The sequence below is a fragment of the Brassica napus genome, chromosome A1, assembly GCF_020379485.1.
Source record: "Brassica napus cultivar Da-Ae chromosome A1, Da-Ae, whole genome shotgun sequence".
NCBI classification, from domain to species: Eukaryota; Viridiplantae; Streptophyta; class Magnoliopsida; order Brassicales; family Brassicaceae; genus Brassica; species Brassica napus.
In genome coordinates, this window is record NC_063434.1 from 25,855,339 (window position 1) to 25,873,911 (window position 18,573).

The 18,573-nt window shown below is 34.0% G+C and overlaps 2 protein-coding genes and 1 long non-coding RNA gene across 7 annotated transcripts; 2 read left to right on the top strand and 1 right to left on the bottom strand.

The window, feature by feature from the left end:
• On the top strand, window positions 1-3,146 carry LOC125577529. 5 transcript variants are annotated; one of them, XR_007315960.1, is made up of 7 exons: window positions 1-363; window positions 462-646; window positions 774-1,044; window positions 1,146-1,356; window positions 1,778-1,980; window positions 2,106-2,367; window positions 2,462-3,146. It is a non-coding gene; the product is annotated as an uncharacterized LOC125577529 (long non-coding RNA). The 5 variants fall into 5 exon arrangements; XR_007315962.1 differs by having other exon boundaries at window positions 2,141-2,367; XR_007315942.1 differs by having other exon boundaries at window positions 1,778-2,367.
• A 5,131-nt stretch (window positions 3,147-8,277) lies between these two features.
• LOC106380482 lies at window positions 8,278-10,053 on the bottom strand. The gene is made up of 8 exons (XM_013820256.3): window positions 9,971-10,053; window positions 9,770-9,867; window positions 9,510-9,663; window positions 9,311-9,423; window positions 9,147-9,212; window positions 8,925-9,015; window positions 8,739-8,803; window positions 8,278-8,662 (listed from the first exon to the last, which is right to left on the bottom strand). Exons 1-8 carry the CDS (start codon window positions 9,972-9,974, stop codon window positions 8,459-8,461), a joined length of 795 nt encoding a protein of 264 aa, XP_013675710.2. The 5' UTR covers window positions 9,975-10,053; the 3' UTR covers window positions 8,278-8,458.
• A 5,707-nt stretch (window positions 10,054-15,760) lies between these two features.
• On the top strand, window positions 15,761-18,271 carry LOC125577553. The gene is made up of 4 exons (XM_048738964.1): window positions 15,761-16,252; window positions 17,005-17,449; window positions 17,519-17,634; window positions 17,707-18,271. Exons 1-4 carry the CDS (start codon window positions 15,850-15,852, stop codon window positions 18,126-18,128), a joined length of 1,386 nt encoding a protein of 461 aa, XP_048594921.1. The 5' UTR covers window positions 15,761-15,849; the 3' UTR covers window positions 18,129-18,271.
• Window positions 18,272-18,573: the final 302 nt, after the last annotated feature.

Genomic DNA, 18,573 nt, shown 5'->3' on the forward strand with positions numbered 1-18,573 from the left:
TCCAGTAGAGAATGATAAATGAGAGAGCTTGAGAATGTTTGTTGTGGTCTGCCGTTGATCATCCACTGGGGAAAGCTTGGTGAGTCATATAAGTTGATCGTTGTCAGATGAGTCAAGAGTTCCTCCATTCGATTAGACCGAGCTGATTGTAGCGCCCATGTACCATTCCTCCAGAGCTCAGAGACTGTAGAAGAAATGGGGATTCCTGTTTGCCTTGGTCCTAGAGGACCTATGAAGTTGATGAGTTGGCCATACTTCGTCCAAGGATCATACCAGAAGTTAACATCAGCGCCATTTCCTGGATCGATCAAGGTCCATTGGATCGCTATTTGTCTGACAGCAAGGATCTGCTTGAACAACCAGGTATGAGTTTGTTTCGGTTTCATCTGCCAAATGCTCTCATCTTTTATGACATTTTGATGAATCCAAGCAACCCATACTGACTCAGTTCTAAATAGCAGCAGCCAGAGGAGTTTGATAGTACAAGTTGTGTTCCAGAGCTCGAGATTCCTAAGGCCGAGACCTCCACTACGCTTCGGTAGAGTAACCTTGTCCCATGCGACTCTAGCAACATATTTACCCTCAAGTGTACCTTTCCAGAGAAAAGCGTTACACATTTTATCAATAGCGTGGATGACTTCTTTAGGTAAAACAAATGCTGCGCACCAAAAATTTGTTATCCCTGCGATGACTGTAGATAAGAGTACTTGTCTCCCTGCAAAGGATAAGTATTTGGATGTCCATGAATTAATTTTTGATCTGACCTGTTGCAGGAGAGGCTCACAATTTGCAGTCGATAACTTTCTTGAGTTAAGTGGGAGGCCAAGATATCGAATGGGGAGGGAACCGACGGGGATACCAGTAGTGGAGACAATGGAGGTTGTTTCTTCTTCAGATAATCCACTTGGGAAGAAACATGATTTTTCTACGCTGATGGCTAGCCCGGAGAAAGCTTTAAATTCATCAAGGACTTGGAGAACTCCCTGGACTGAGTTAGAAGAGCCATCAGTGAATATGAGGATATCATCCGCGAAGCATAAGTGGGTAAGACATGAATTTTGGCAGTTAGGGTGATAACCAAACCGGCCTGCTTGAGCTGCTTGGTCCAATCTTTGGGAAAGAATATTCATTACTATTCCAAACAGGTATGGGGAGAGAGGGTCGCCCTGGCGCAGTCCTCTGGTGCCATTGAAAAACCCATGGAGCCTCCCATTGATGTCAACAGAGAAGGAAGGTGTAGAATAACAGGATGAGAGCCACCGAATGTACAAGTTTGGCAGGTTGAGCGCTTGGAGACAGGCTGTCAGGAAGTCCCATCTTACCGAGTCGAAGGCCTTGGCTATGTCAATTTTTAAGGTCAGCTTCTTCTGTCCTCTATTATTGTGATACCCTGACACTATCTCCGCCGCAAGTAAGCAGTTTTCCATTAGCAAACGACCTCTGATGAAGGCTGTCTGGTTAGGAAGGATAATAGAAGGGAGCAAGGGCTTTAGGCGGCCTACCAAGAGCTTAGAGATGACCTTGTAGAGGGTATTACAACAAGAAATAGGTCTATAGTCCTTGATAATGGTAGCTCCAGGAAATTTAGGTAAGAGAGTAAGGATGGTAGAGTTGGTAGCTTGTGGTAGTAGGGTGGTATGGAAGAAGGAGGTGATGGCATTAATTACTTCTTGACCAATGATTTCCCATGCTGCTTTATAGAACCCTGAAGTAAACCCATCTGGTCCAGGACTTTTGTTCGGATTTAGCCTGAACATAGTTTTTGTGATGTCTTCAGGGGAAGGAATCAAGGAGAGCTGAGCAGACTGCGCTGGAGAGATAGAGAACCTGTCCGAGCGAATCATGTCTGCGACCTGTGCAATCAGAGCTGGTGACGTTTTGTGAGTTAGGGGCCCGAGGATACTTTGAAAATGAGAGACCACAACTGTGCCAATGTCCTCCGGTGAGGAGGCGACAAAACCATTCAGGCCGATGAGGACGGTAATAGTATTATACGCTTTCCTGGCTTTTGCCACTTTCTGGAAGTAGCTAGTATTAAGATCTCCACACTTTAGCCAGTTGATTCTCGATAGCTGTTTGAAGTATTCCTCTTCCACTCTTTTCAGCATGTTTAGTTTATCCAAGAGCTCTTTTTCTGCAGTGAAGTTGGGACCAGTTGGTTGTTGAAGAGATAGTACCTGCGCATCATGAAACAAACTATTAGTTTCATTTACTCTTTTTTGAATCTCTGAGAAGTTTTCTTTGTTTAGCCTCTTTAACTCTCTCTTTAACTCTTTCTGTTTAGCACTCAACAAGGCGAGCGAATGAATCTCAGTTTCAGTGCAAGTCCAGAACTCAGCCACCAGGGACAGGAAACCAAGGTGAGAGGTGAGGTAGTTAAAAAATTTGTACGGTTTGGTTCCAGCCAAGGGGAGAGGGCAGTCAAGGATAATACAACAGGGGGTATGGTCTGAAATTTCAGGGGCTAGGAATTGAGCAAGACTGCGGGGGTGGAGATCAAGCCAATGCTCGTTGATTAGAGCACGGTCTAATTTTTTAGCAATCGGGTCTTCAGGGCGTTTATTGGACCAGGTGAATCTCAGGCCATGAAACCTCAGGTCTCTGATTTCAAGTTGACTGAGACATGAGTTGAACTCAACCATTTGCGGAGTAAAGGATGTGACGGTAGTGGCCGAGTGTTCAGCAGGATGAGTGATCTCGTTGAAATCGCCTCCAACTAGCCACGGGGATGAGTCTAGAGAATGAGAATGCTGCAGGTTTAAGAGTTCAACCCATAGCTCAGACCTCTCTTCTACAGTGTTCCCCGCATATATGGCAGTGAAAAAGAATGGAGCATCTGGTGGGGTTTCAACCCGACAGGTCATTGATTGACGAGACTGATGCAAGACAGTGACATTGATAGAGGGTTTCCAGATGATAATAATCCGACCATCATGGTCAGAGAGGTGATTAGAGCAGTAATTCCAGCCAGGACAGAGGGAATTGAGGACAGGGATCAAATTGGGTTCTTTGAGATGGGTTTCTAAAAGGGCACCTACACTAATATGGTGATTATATATCCAACATTATTAATTTGTTTATTTCTGTTTATTTCTGTTTTATATTAAACCCAACATTATTAATTTGTTTATTTCTGTTTTGTTTAATCTTACCATCCAAAGTGCTCTGAAACTTCAAAGGTTTCTTATCCTTATTGTCACCCAATATAGAATTCCGAAAAGTCTCAACCTTTTCTTTAAGCTCAGGGTGTATGGCTAATGGAAATGAGATAAAGTGTGTGTACGATTCTCTATAAACTTGTACAATCTGATATACCAACAATTTCAAGATTTCAGTGATCATCGTAAGTAGGAAAGAAAAAGCAGGAACGAGATTGGGGATTAGGCTGATGATTAAGAATCTCAAAAATAGATCAGCAAACCTGTTTGCCTTTGGAGACATGTGGACTGGAATGATCAGTGGAAGATCCCCCGTGATTCCCTAATGATAAATTCTGCTTTGACAAGTCCTTGCACAAATCTGTTTTCACATGATTGTCATCCGATCGATCAATCATACACAATAAAACTACACAAGCATAATCCAAAAACGTACTAGCCGAGAACAAGCAAGACAGAGAGAGAGAGAGAGAGAGAGAGAGAGAGAGAGAGAGAGAGAGAGAGAGAGATAATGGTACCCATAGCATGATCTAAGATTTTGCCGCGTTTAAGACTTTCCAGTTTCTCGTTAAAAGTCCTGTTTTTAAACGTATAAATAAGACGTGGTCGACGACCCCACCAAGGTACAAGGCTTTTCCACAAAGTTTCATGATACAAAGCTTTTCAACCAAGTTGTTTTCTTGACCAAATAAACATAAATGAGAGTTAGTCGACGACCCACCAAACCATATTGTGATACAAGGCTTTTCAACTAAGTTTTATGATACAGTAGAAACTTTACAAATTAGTAAATAAAATAAACTAATAAATTGATTTGGTTTTATGTCGGACATAAATATAACGCAATTCGATAAAATAATAAGATAATAAATTTTTATTTTTTATATATACATGGTCCAATTAAAATCATAAATTAAGATTTCTATATATAACTTAAATAAAGTTTATATAAACGTAAAAAAAATATTATATTGTTTGTCTCTCTTTCAAAATAAATTTCATCCTTAATTTGTTCCATTTCAATATTTTGGTGTTATTTTATCAAATTACCAGATCAATTAATCTAATAAAAATAGTTAATTCAAATCTACAAAATTTACCTGGAATCAGTTTACTTCATATAAAATTGAAAAGAAAAATATTTTACAAATACAATCTAAAAAGAAAAAATCTTTAAATTAATTACTCAACAAATAAAATATCATAATTTAACTATTAATTATTGTATATGCGAGTGGCGGTCTAGAATTTTGCGAACAATAAATATTTACATAAATGTATATTATTTCTAAAAAAAATTGAAGGCCAAAATCCAATAGAAGTGATACAAAGAGTGAGTACTCCTTACAAGTTACAACCTACAATGTGAGTTCCAATGCGCACAATCAGAATCTCCGAAATAGAACAGCAAACCTGCTTGTCTTTGACTTTGCAGACGAGAGAAGTGAGATGAGGAGTGGAAGTTCCTCCCCATTCAAAGAGCCGGGTAGAGATTTTTTTGTGCCCTGAACAAAATAAATGTGATACCTTTTGGCTTTTGTTGAATATTAGAGTTCTTCTTATAAATACTTTGTATCAAATTCTTTCTATAAATTTAGTTTTTGAAATATAAATTAAATTTAGTTGAATACATATACAGTGAAATTTCTATAAATTAATAATGTTGGGACTACTCCAAAACTATATTTTTTTTATTAATTTATCGATATACTAATTGAACCAAAAACTCAATTTAAGACTATAAAATTATACTCTCTCTGTATTTTTTTAACTGACGTTTTGGAGGATTTCACACGATTTAAGAAAGCTATTGTAATGTCTGTTTTATCCTTCCTTAACTGTTTTAGTGTGCACTTTACTCTTGATCATAGTTCATTAATTAATCAAAGCAAGGGTACACGAAGTCTAAAGTCATAAAAATTCTGCGTAGTATTTTGGAAAACGTCACATATTTTGACACAAAATATAAGTTCCAAAACGTCATATATAGCAGAACGGAGGGAGTATTATTTTATAGAAATTTTTAGTGTATATTAATTTATAGAGTATTAATTTAAAGATGTTATACTGTATAATCAATTTTTTATTTCTCGAAATTATTTTTTAAACATATTGTTTTGGACAATTCTCATAAATAGACCCTTTTCAAGTTTTGGTCACAAAAATAGACCACAAGGAAGAAAATGATAAAAAATGTTTCATTTAATAGGTAAAAAGACACTAATACCCTAGATATATAAAAAATAATAAAAATAAAAAAAAATAAAAAAATAATATTTTTCTAATAGTTTTAGATTATATGTTTTTAAATTCGAACTTTTTTATAATTTTTTTTCGAATTTTTTTTTTCAAATTTTTTTTTATTTTTTTTCAAATTTTCTTTTTGTAATTCGAAAATACTTTTTGAAACTATTTTTCAAATTTTTATTTTCTATTTTATAAAATTTTAAACCTCAAACTCAAATCCCACCCCTTAATTCTAAACTTTAAGATTTGAATTAGTTAATCATAGGGGTATAAGTATATATTTACCTCTTTAAAGAAACATTTTGGCCATTTTAATTCTTAGAGACTATATTTTGTGATAGAAACTTTTTTAATGCTATTTTAGGGTATTTCTCTATTGTTTTCTACAATTTGTTTTTACAAAAAAAAAAAAAAACTCTTACCATTGTTAGGCTTCGGGATTTTTTTTAATGCTGGATATTATGCTATTACAAAATCTGAGAAATATTACAAATTATTCTACAGCCGACAATTTTATCTTTTTTATGAAGATTCACGTCTGACTGTATCACTAAGGAGATCTTTAAAAAACTATTGTTTTCTATAATTTCTTTTTACAAAAATTAAACTTTTATTAGGCTTTGGGATCTTCGTATTATCTTTTCATTAAAAATAAACTCTTAACATTATTAGGCTTCGAGATCTTCGTATTACAATTTCTCTGTTTTCCTCTTAATTGCGATTAATTATATAAAAACATTTAGATAAATCAAGTTTAGATTTACCCTGACCCACCTGAGAACCACTCTAAAGTTACACAACCTTAAAACGTTTTCCTCCAAGTCCTCGTATAGACTGAAGTTATACACCTCTGCTTGGCTTTCAGCCTCTTATAACAAGATTTGATTAGTAGTAAAGAAACTAGTAGAATAGAAAATTTCAATCAGTATGATTTAGAGTTATTTTGTTTATTCAGTATAGCAAACCATCTATATTATTAAAACTGAAGTACATTTGAGAGTTGTTTGGGTATATGAATAGTAGGATTAATAAAAACTGTTTTGTTTGGATGCATAGATATAGTTAATACTTTAGATTTTAATTTAAAAATTCGACATGCTTTTTAAAAACGTGAACAAAACAAAATAAGGCATATATTTAATACTTTAGATTTTAACTTAAAATAGGATTAATAAAAACGGCTAGATTTTAACAGAACGTAACTTCCAAGTTAAAAATAAGGCATATATTTCAAAAAACAAATATACACAAAATCTAAACTTAACAAAAACATAATTCCAACACATTAACTCCACATATATCGATCTTACAAACTAACATATCTAAACGAGAATCCTAATTACTTGATTCCCTCATTTCACACCTTCTTTATCCAATTTTCAAATAATAAATTATCAAAACCACTTTTAAGTATAACAACCGAATATTCTCTTTTTGTGCTAACAAATTTAGTTACTTAGGCAACTAATATATATCTTGCTTGATTGACTCCACAAAAATCGTGCTATTAAATTTTAAAAAAAAATCTTTAGATTACGTATAACCCACTATATATATAAACCTTCCCCTCATATTCTTCATACTCACCGTAGCAAAGAAAAAAAAAACTAAAATGTCTAACAAGTAAAGTAGTTTGGTTTTGTCGAACAAGCAGAGTTTAGTTTTTCTTAACCAAGTCAAACCCTTCAAAGACACTTGGCGAGTACATGTGAAGTGTCTTCACTCATGTAAGATAAACAACAACTCTGGTGAATCTCTCGAATGCGTTCTCGTGGATGAACAAGTAAGTTTGATTTTATATATATATATCGTCTCTTATATGTAATACTCTATCGATTTTGTTGTTTATACTAGCAAAAAATATTAATATCAGCTTTTATATTGTGTTTAGGGTGAGAAACTTCATGCTTCTGCCAAAAGAAATCAGATGTATCGTCTACAGCGCAACCTTCCTATTGGTGAATGGCGGTTTATTGAGAACTTTACAGTTACGAGTGCTGGAGGTCAATATCGAATAACTACCTCTCCAAATTACATTTATTATTTTATCTTTGTTTTTCTATTATTATTATTTATTTATGTGAAAAAAATTATTTTAAAAACCTTATTCTTACATATTTTAAAAGTATTTATCATATATTAAGAACAAACAGTTTCTGATGTAATATATATTGCCTTTTCAACATTTTTTTCATTAATTATAAATAAGGTTCCCCTATAATTGTATTAAGATAGATTATAATAATATAGATTTTAAATACTGTATAACAATTTGACAGATCTTACACATCGAGTTACGAAATATATAATACACATGATTTTTTAACCATATTGAATTGATATATTTGGCTTCGTGTAATTTTCCATAAACAAATGAATATACATAAAATAGAATATGTATTTTTCATAAAGCTGTAAATTTGTTAAAATCTAAATAAAATATTGTTTGTTCTCAACATTTCAAGATTACACAATACAGTGACGAAATACAAAGTTTAAACAGTAAACTTTAATAATACAAATTCGTTCAACTAAATTAAGATCTGCAAATGTTTATATATATATCATAAAAATATAGACCCGCCCAGTCGGGCGGGTTAAGATCTAGTATTAATTATATATGAAGTGTAAATCAAAACACATTAATGTCACAAGCCACGGTTACCAACTGCTATATATGCTTGATTACACACACAAGCATTACGTAATTGACATTACCACTGATCATAGTCTATTTTGACCAAGAATCTGTGGAGTGGATAGTGATCATTTTTACGTTCAGCCTCTTATAACAAGATTTGATTATTAGTAAAGAAACTAGTAGAATAGAAAATTTCAATCAGTATGATTTAGAGTTATTTTGTTTATTCAGTATCGCAAACCATATTAATTATATATGAAGTGTTTAATCAAAACACATTAATGTCACATGCCACAGTTACCAACTGCTATATATGATTGATTACACACACAAGCATTACAATTGACATTACCACTGATCATAGTCTATTTTGACCAAGAATCTGTGGAGTGGATAGTGATCCTTTTCAGTGTCACTTATGTGGAAAAGGTAGTGAACCACAGCAATGGAAGTAGCCGTTCGCGTCATACCAAAACCGTTTTGAGATCTGAGCCTCTCTGATTAGATATTCACCCCAATCCGTTCTTCCAAACTCTTTATGTATCTCTCGTCCATCGAAAGTCATCCCTTTGCTTTTATCCTTTCTGTAGGTTGCATTCATCATCGTGACATGTAGCTGCAGAAAGAAAGGAACCCACATTACTTCAATCATTGTCTTTCTCCTAGTAAATGAGATATATAAAACCATTTACCTTTAAGCGTGACTTTGCATCTTTCCCAGCAAATCCAACATTCACAAATGCATCTATGATTATATCTGAATTATGGAGTTAAAGAATTCAACAGATCTTGCAAACTGAAACTAGGATATAAATTCAAATGTCTATCTAAACCAAAGAGATATGCGTAAAAATAAGCTCTTCGAGATAATAGGATGCTACAAGCCCTTAGCAGCCGGCCATCACCCCCAACTTCTTCAACAGGTGCATAGAGCACTCGGGTTTTGTCTAAAGATCCATTCATACAATCCTTAACAAAAGAAAATATACAAAGCATACCTCAAAGTTATGACTCCAGCGCCATTAGAAATATTGTAGTATTTTATCAAAAAAAAAACAAACAATTGTAGTAACGTAAAAGCCAAGGATGTTACATCTTACCAATCCTTTAAGTCGTATGAAGACAGGACGGTTATCCAAAGCATGCCTCACACTTGCAGAAACACTCTTAATTTTCAGAAAAAAAAAACAAGATCTTAATCATCAAACCAATCGTGTAGAAGATGCATACAGTATCTCTTAACTCATAGGAATCAAATTGTAACCTTGAGGATATCCTGAGCTGCGTCCACAGCTTCCTTATTCTCTAACTTTAACATAACCACGGTCAAGTGTAAACTGTTTGGCGAAATAAACATCGACTTTTCGATTCCCATTTCTGCTTAAGATGGCATGTCATGAAAACAAGTTTTATAATAAAATTTGTACTCCTATTTTATTTATTTATGTTTTGTTTGATCTTACCATCTAAAGTGCGCTGAAACTTCAAAGGTTTCTTATCGTTATTGTCACCCAAAATATAATTCCGAAAAGCCTCAACCTTTTGTGTCAGCTCAGGGTATATAGCTAATGGAAGTGATATAAAGTGTGTAAACACTTCTCCATGACCTTGTACAATCTACCAAACATTTCAAGATTCCAGTGATCACAGTAAGGTAAAAAAAAACATTTCCAGAAAACTTCTCAGACTGATGATGAAGAATCTGGGAACTAGATCAGCAAACCTGCTTGCCTTTGGAGACATGTGGACTGGGATGGGAAGTGGAAGATCCCCCGCGAATATGTAGTGATGAGCTATGCTTTGTCGAGTTCTTGAACAAATCTGTTTTCACATGAGTCTCCTCCGATCACACACAACACAACTACACAAGCATAACCCAGAAACACTAGGTGAGAGAATCAAGAAAGTCAGAGAGAGACTTTACCCATTAGCTTGAAGCTGATGAATTTGCCTGCGTTTAAGACTTTTCAGTTCCACATTAAAGATACTGTTTTTAAACACATAAATGAGACTTGGTCAACGACCCCACCAAAGACTCTCCTCACCTAAACCCACATAACTCGTTAAGTAGTAATTTTTTTTTTCCTTTGAACATTTCGTTAAGTCGTAATTTGAGAAAAAAGGCTGCTTTGTAAGAATTAAACATTTTAAGGCACTAATTGTAGCTTTAGGTTAATCATTATACTCCTTTTTTTTTGAAGGCTCGCATGCATTTTTCTTGCGAGCCATATTGTGATGCAAAGCGTTTCCACTAAGTCATGATGTATGGAAGTGATACAAGCATAATCCAGTCTTGGAGAATAAATCAATCAAGAAAGAGACATTATACTCATAAAACGATTTTGCCGCCGTTTGAGACTATTTCACGTTCAATGTCCCTTTTTAACATATAAGTGAGCGTAATGAAGTTGCAAGGGACCTGGTCAACATCTCTAACCTAAGCCCACAGAAAACTCCTAATTTGAAAAACCACTATTTGTAACGACTCAAGCGGACTATGTGCAACTTAATTAATCAAAGTTACTCATTGATTTAACCTCAAGAATTAGGTTAATCAATGACTTATACACATGCGTTTCTCTTCCAGCATTGATCTTCAATACTTTTTTGGCACTAAATAGTTGTTATCATGTAAAAACCTTAAACTCTCAGCGAATTGGACCCCGTGCAAAAGCACCTTATGCACATGGCAAGAACTGCTCCTGTGATAATTAATCTCATATTTATTTGAAACAAGAAAAGAACATTAGCTTTGTGTTTTATTTTAAATCATATTTCAGGTTGTAATTACTAATAGCTAATAACTAAGTTAAGGAAAACATTAATACAACCACGTTTAAAAACATTGCAAATTAGGAGATAGTAAAAGGGCAAGCATTCCGATAGGCTCTCTTCCAGGATAGAGCTTTTCACGGTTCTCTTATGAGTTTATTCTTCACTTTTCGAAACTTACGATGGTTTACACCAGGGTGGGGGGCCTGGGGGCTCTTGGGTTGCTTAGAAAGAACATTCTTCTCCATAGGCAAGAGTCTCTTGAACATCTCATCAGGTAGTAGTGGAACAGAGGTGTCTATTCTGAGCTCCACTATAGGAAGCACGAGATTCATTGAAGCTACAGCTTCATAAACACATCTTCCCGGAGATTTGGGCATTTCGTATCCCAAAACAGACTTGCACAGATGATCTAAAGAGGGGCCTTGGAAGCGGGCCAGTACCTAGAATAGAAGATTAGCGGTTAAAATATTTATTAACCAAGAAAGCAAAGGGTCATTATAGAGCCAAAGCCCAGTGTTTTGTGGTGAAGCCCAATCTTCCAAATAACTAAACAAAATTAATTGAACCAAGTAGGCGAGTTAGTAAACCGCGAGAGGGAGAATTAAAAATTTAAAATGATTATGGATTGCAACTGGCTAGTAACTAGTAGTTGATTATGTTTCCTTATGAGAACTAGAGCCCGTGTCCGCGCTTCGCGCGGATTTCATATTTAATTAAAGAACAATTTAATTAAAATTGGAAGTTTTGATGTTTCTGAAAGTGTAAGTTAAGTTTTGTTTCTTTTATAATGCGAAGACGTTGGAAGCGGTGATCATTTTTTTTATAAACTAAAGTAAGTTTGAATAATAAATTATGTTGATGAATTTAATATTCGTAAGAGAAAATAATATTTGAGTGTGCCTATTTAATTGACGTAGAAAGCTGTAACGTAAATTTTTAAAAAGTTGACTGGTGTCGTTTGCTATGAGGTTTAGGATAGCAATTTATTCCTCTTTTGGAAGCGTTGTATAATATCAATATCGTTGTCAAAGTAGAAGCGCGATCCAGGTGTGGTTATGAGTGATAGTTTCCCTGAAAAAGTGAAATATTTGTAAGCATTTAGTTTGACATAAACTTTATGTTTAGTTTATTACCTTCATGTAACCGTAGAATGATACTTGTGATGATTACGATTTGGTTTTTTCTGGTAGATATGGGATTTAACTCCCTGAAATTAGACGTCTCCTTGTCCCATAAAGTTAAACGTACCAGTTTGGATCTACAAATAATTATTGTATTATATTTCAAATTTTTATATTTTCTATATATCTAGGGTATTAGGGTCATTTTGGGCATTTTTCTACATGTCATCTCTACAATTAAAAAAATAAACATGAGACGGATAATTTTATTTAATGTTGGTAATATCTTATGCATCATCTATAAAATAAATATATATTCATATATAACATTCCAGATTTAGTAATATTATTATTTTTATATAATTATACAATTTGTATTACTAAAGCTTTTTAAAATATGCAATTTTTAAACATCTAAATATCTAATCATATGATATTTAGTTTCTTATATATCTACAAAATTTTAAAAATATTGTTTAGGCCAAATGTTTGATAATTATACAATTTTATATCATTTTTAATAGTTTTATACAATTTGATATAATATATATCAAATAAATTTTATTAAGATAATAATAAAATATATAACATTTAATAAAAATTATTTTTAAATATAAGTTAGAACAACACTAAGAACCTCAATTGAAATAGCATAATAGTGGGATGCGTGAGAAGCTTTGTGATTCAACACGCCTCCGGTCATTGTGACGAAAGACTAAACAAAAGCATGTAATTTCATAAAATAGAATGAGTTTTTTAGTTTCTTGGTATCATATACCGTAAATGGATATTGGGCTGACTTCAATATTAACTGGGATTCAAATAAATTGTTTGGGCTTCATAATTGACATGGATATCAGTCCAGTCTGAGATGAACTGGTAGATTGATTGGCCAGGAATTTTCTGCCTATGTAGCACATCTTAGAAGTCTCCAAAATAGTTCCTTTTATATAGTAGAACTAGAGCCGGTGTCCGCGCTCCGCGCAGACTACATATTTAATTAAGACTTATTCTTAGGTCCACCCCCTAGGTGAACCTCTAGGTTCACCAACCAATAAGATTGTTTTATTTTATATTCGATATCTTTTAAAAAAGGAAACAAAATATTATCAAATTATATTATGTTTTTAAAATTAAAAAGTAAAAAAAAATAGTAATAATTACAAAAAAAATATTTTACTCATAACATTAAACCTTAACCCTAAATTATAATCCCTAAATCCTTAATCCTAAACCCTAAACCCTTGGATAAACCCTAAACTCTAGGATAAATCTTAAACTCTAGGATAAATCCTAAACTCTAAATCAAAATCACTATACACTAAAACATTCAAGCGTTTAGGGTTTAGGGTTTTAGTGTTTTTTATTTAGAGTTTAGGATTTATCCAAGGGTTTAGGGTTTACCCAAAGGTTTAGGATTTACCCAAGGGTTTAGGGTTTATCCAAGGGTTTAGGATTTAGGGTTTAGGGATTAGGATTTAGGGTTTAGTGTTTTGTTGAGAACATTAAAAATATATATTTTTTAATTCTTTTTTCTGTAACTATTATCTTTTTTTACTTTTTTATTTTAAAAACATAATATAATTTGAGAATATTTTGTTTTCTTTTTTAAAAGATATCGAATTTGAAATAATGAAATCCTATTGGTTGGTGAACCTAGAGGTTCACCCTAGGGGGTGGACCCAAGAATGACTCTTAAAACAATGGTGAAGAGGTGCCGCATGTTTGTATAGAAAACGATCATCATCTAAGAATCTTCATCACAAAAATTTTTTTTTTTGCCAAAGTATTTAATTATTCCTATATGTGTCTTCTAAGGGTGAATGACGAATCTGTTGATACAGTTGGCAGCATGATTTTTTTTATTATGAACTAATTGTAGTTTCTTTCATAATTTGTATTTTTAAATAAAAGACATATTTTACTAATAATGTTTATATTTGTTTTATTAGAGTTTTGTAACTATAAAATGAATAAAAATATATTTATTTAGTACTTATATAAAATTATATAGAGATAGATTATTAATTTATGATTATGATGGGACTATATATTAATTTGGAACAAATATTAAGCAACTCAATTAGATTCTTGCAAACCGGGGGAAAAGGAGTGGCCGGTCATGTCGTATGTATTTTTACCTTTTCCCAAGTTTTTAAAACGTTTCGTAGCAATAAACAAAAATCAAAACGTAGCATTTCATTTACATATTTGGAATCTTATCAAATAAGATGTAACTTTTCTTTTTTTTTTGTGCACTTCAAATTTAATAAGATGTAAATAGTCAAAAAGAAAAATATATATATATATATATATAAAACATAATTTGTATTTTATATTTTTTTTATTAAAGTTTTGGATTAAAGTATTAAATTAATATATCAATACTAATAATGTTTTTGATTCAAAAATGTACTTGTAAATTCAAAATTCCTCCCATAAGCGGAGGATCTTTGGCGGTTGGTTTGACCATGGTATTGAGGAACAATCAATCCTTAAACAAAGGAAATAATATTTAAATGTTAGGCAAAGTGAAATGGTTGATAATAAAACATAGTGAAAAAGGTCTCAACGGATAAAATGGAACCATGAGATTAATTACAAACTAAAATCTTATAAAGCCAAAAAAAAACTAAATATTTTATATGACCGATAGATGTGAACTACAATTGTAGTAGCTTAGCAGGCAGGAACTATTATATTAAATCAAATTTTTTTGGCGGAGACCAATAGCTAAAGACGGAAGATTGTCGGTCTATGTTTAATTTTAACCAACTAAAATATTATACGTTTGTTCGCACAGATTATCAATATGAATCTATTATTAAAACAATTGAAAATAAACAGTGGAAGGTGAGCCAAACCCCACGTCCCCAACCGCATACGGACTTAACTATCCAACTCTTAAACATATCACTTATGCCAAGAAATTGACAAAATTGTGACATTCAAATATTGACTTACACAAAATCTTGAACGGTTGGCGGTGGTGGTTTTTTCAGAGTGAGAGGGGATGAATATATGGTCTTCAGATTAGAGTTCTTGATCCTAATGGTAGAATATATGTTATTTAATTTTCAATGAATACAGTAGGCATTTTTGGCATGAAATATAACGATTTCCTAAATTAAATTGTTCACCAGCTATAAGAATATTAAGTATGGGGCAAGTTAAAGTTGTAAAAATCGATTTTGATTTAGGATGGCAAAGATGTGGTAGCTAGAAGACTAATAATCAACAATCAATGCATGCATTGTTTTATTATGATGTAACTGGAGTTGAACCGGGTTAAACCGTGACTCTTCGCATATTTTAATGGTTGGTTTTTTTTTTTTTAAGTCCAGTTCAGAATGACATGGCATAATGGTTGGTTCTGATTATTTTGTTCATGTGGCAAGGCTTAGGAGGCTAGGATTTAGCTCCTTTTATATAGTAGGATATAAGATTTGACCATTAGCTTGGTAATCGTACTGCACTACACGGAAAACATACTAACGAAATGTATACTTTACGTAATGTACAAGTTTTTAAATGGTGACCGGTCCAATAAAACGAACCAAACATACATAACCGGTTTCAATTGAGTACACACAAAACAAGTCCAATCGCACAGTAGTAAAATCTAAATATTTTAATATATGTCCAGGTACTCTGATTATTACTACTTAATTTTCTTGAAAACTTAATAAGACTATCTTTTTAATTAAGATTTCAAAATATCTCAACCTACTAATATTAATATTTTAGTTTATTTAATTATATAATCAAATCTAAAAAAATTATAATTAAATGAACAAATCATAAATTGACTAATGATAGAAGGATTATTTCATTGCAATTTAGTGAAATTTTATATAATTAACTAGTAGTATTAAAAGAAAAAGAGAGAATAACTGAATTAAATAAAATGGAAAGAGTAGTAGGGATGAGCAGCAGCAACGGGGGGCAATCACCGTGGCACTCTCACTCACCCAAAACTCCGACGACGATGCTCGATCGCGCTCTCTCCTTCCGCCGTCCTCACTCCGACGCCGATCTCTCTTATCCCGGCGAATCCGGCACCGACGAATCCAAGACCAAGCGTCCCCACATCTACCTCCTCGCCTCCAATTTCGTCTCGCGGATCGGGCACCAGTGGTGGCCCTGCCTCGTCATCGCTCTCCTCTTCCTCGCGCTTCTCTTCCTCATCTCCTTCGCCTTCCCTTCCACCACCTTCGTCTGCATCTCACGCTTCGATCCGGTCGCTCGGATCGGGTTCTTCGGTCTCGACGGCCTCGAATCGGACTTTGGTGCCTTAGGTGTTCCTTGGTGTAAGCTCGCTCGTGATCCCTCTCTCTGTAGTGATTGATTCATTGTGGATTCACTTTAGAATGCTTTGATATAGGTTGGGATATTAGCTTCTCACAAACAAGATGATTTGGTTTAGTGTTGTTGTAGTTGGCAATGGTTAATCTCCGGATACTGAGTGGTGGCTGTTGGAAATGTTATTCCTTTTAGTGAGTTCAATCTCGTTGCATCAGTTAAAGTTATCTTCGTTATTATGGATGTAGTTGGGTAGTTATAATGATTCTCTTGAGTTTTAGCTTGAATCTTTTTTGGTGGTGGAGTTGCCAGTGGTTAATCTCTCTCTGGATAGTGGTGGCTATGCCTGAATCAATTAGGGAGTCAGGGATTGAGTGTGAACCATTAAAAAGTTATAAACTGTTATGAACAGACGTAGTCAGCTTTTTGAGGATATAAGTACGAGTTTTAATGTTGTAAATTATTCATTCACACAATTAACAAGAAGCCTTAAAACGGGTATGAGTATTTGTCTCAGTTATGTTTCTTTCTAATTTTTTAGAATTCTTAAAAGTTTAGTTCGCCACATTTGATAGCATAAAATAGTAGTGAAGAACCATCAAATGCTCTAGTACAAATTAGTTACGAGTTTTATGTTCTTTGATAGTGTGATGTTCTTCTTCTTAATGTCCTTGCTGATTTATTTGAAGATATTGTTATTATCAAAAGAGATTGATTTGTTATGATATGTACGTATTTAATTCTTTTCCCTTGGCAAAAGGCAGATCGAAACATGGAAAAGAAGTTGAGTGGACCTCCAAGGATTTACTCAAGGCTCTTGAAGAGTTTGTGCCCATATACGAAACACGTCCCATAAAGAACAACATGCATGGGATGGGATTTGATCACAGCTTCGGGCTATGGTTCATGGCACGTTGGCTAAAGCCTGAGCTGATGATCGAGAGTGGTGCTTTTAAGGGACATTCCACTTGGGTTATGCGCCAGGCAATGCCAGATACACCGATTATTTCACTAACGCCTAGACACCCTGAGAAGTACCTGAAGAAGGGACCTGCCTATGTAGATGGAAACTGCACGTACTTTGCAGGCAAAGATTTTGTTGATTTTGGAAGTGTTGATTGGAAGAATGTGCTCAGAAAACATGGAGTAACAGATCTCAACCGGGTTGTTGTCTTCTTCGATGATCATCAGAATGAACTCAAAAGGTATCTTCTTCATCTCTTGCCCTTATTGCACTAGCGAAGAGTTCATTTCTGATATGTTACCAAGAGCAGGCTAAAGCAGGCACTGAAGGCGGGTTTCCAACATCTCATATTCGAGGATAACTACGATACAGGAACAGGGGATCACTATTCTCTGAGACATATATGTGATCAGTCATATATAAAAGGTATGTTCTGTAAAGACCTCAACACATGAGTTTGGATTGTTTTCTCAAATGATGTGTTTTGTTTTCCACCAGGAGGTGGCCACAGCTGTTTCAAAGACAGCGATGAAGCGAGGATTAGATCAAAGAGGAAAAAGTTCTGGGAAAAAGCAGTTGATACAGAGGAACTGTGCGGACCAGGTGAAGCATGGTGGGGAGTGAGAGGAGAAATGAGAGATGACTTTAACCACACAAACACACAAATCTCATACAATCAGCATTTTCAGAACAGCAGATACGTTGAATCGATTCTTGATGTCTACTGGGAGCTACCTCCAGTTGCAGGACCTTCATTGACTCATCAGTCACGATACGACCCTGCTCGTTCGACTCCACCGATTGTAGCAGATGGGAAGCATCGTCTGTTCCAACGACTCGGTTTGGGTCGGCTTGATAAGTCTGTATTCAATGGCTATACTCAAATGGTTTACCTTCAGATATCTAAGCCCGGATCATAGAGACTATGATTCCTGCAAAAGAAGAGTGACTCCTTTTTTTATTCCTTAGCTTTTTTTTTCTAAATCCTTGATATATTATTTGAAGATCATTTAAAAAATGTAATTTTTTTATTTTGTATTAATTACAATTTAATCTTGCTGAATTGTCAATATCTCAAGTCTCTACATTGCTTGCTTATGTAGCAGTCTTACAATTAGTTTAAGCACATTGGACCAACCTTTTATTTTCTATGGAAAATTATTAATCCCACACATTAATTCATGTTTGTTATTAGAACTAAAAAGGAACTATTTTGCTGCACATACACACACCAACAAAACTTTGGTTTAAAACGTCATATTTACCTAAACATTTTCATACACGAACCGACGAAAACACCATCTCACATAATCTATTTTTAACATTGCATTTATAAATATAAAATTTTATAGTATTTTGTATATA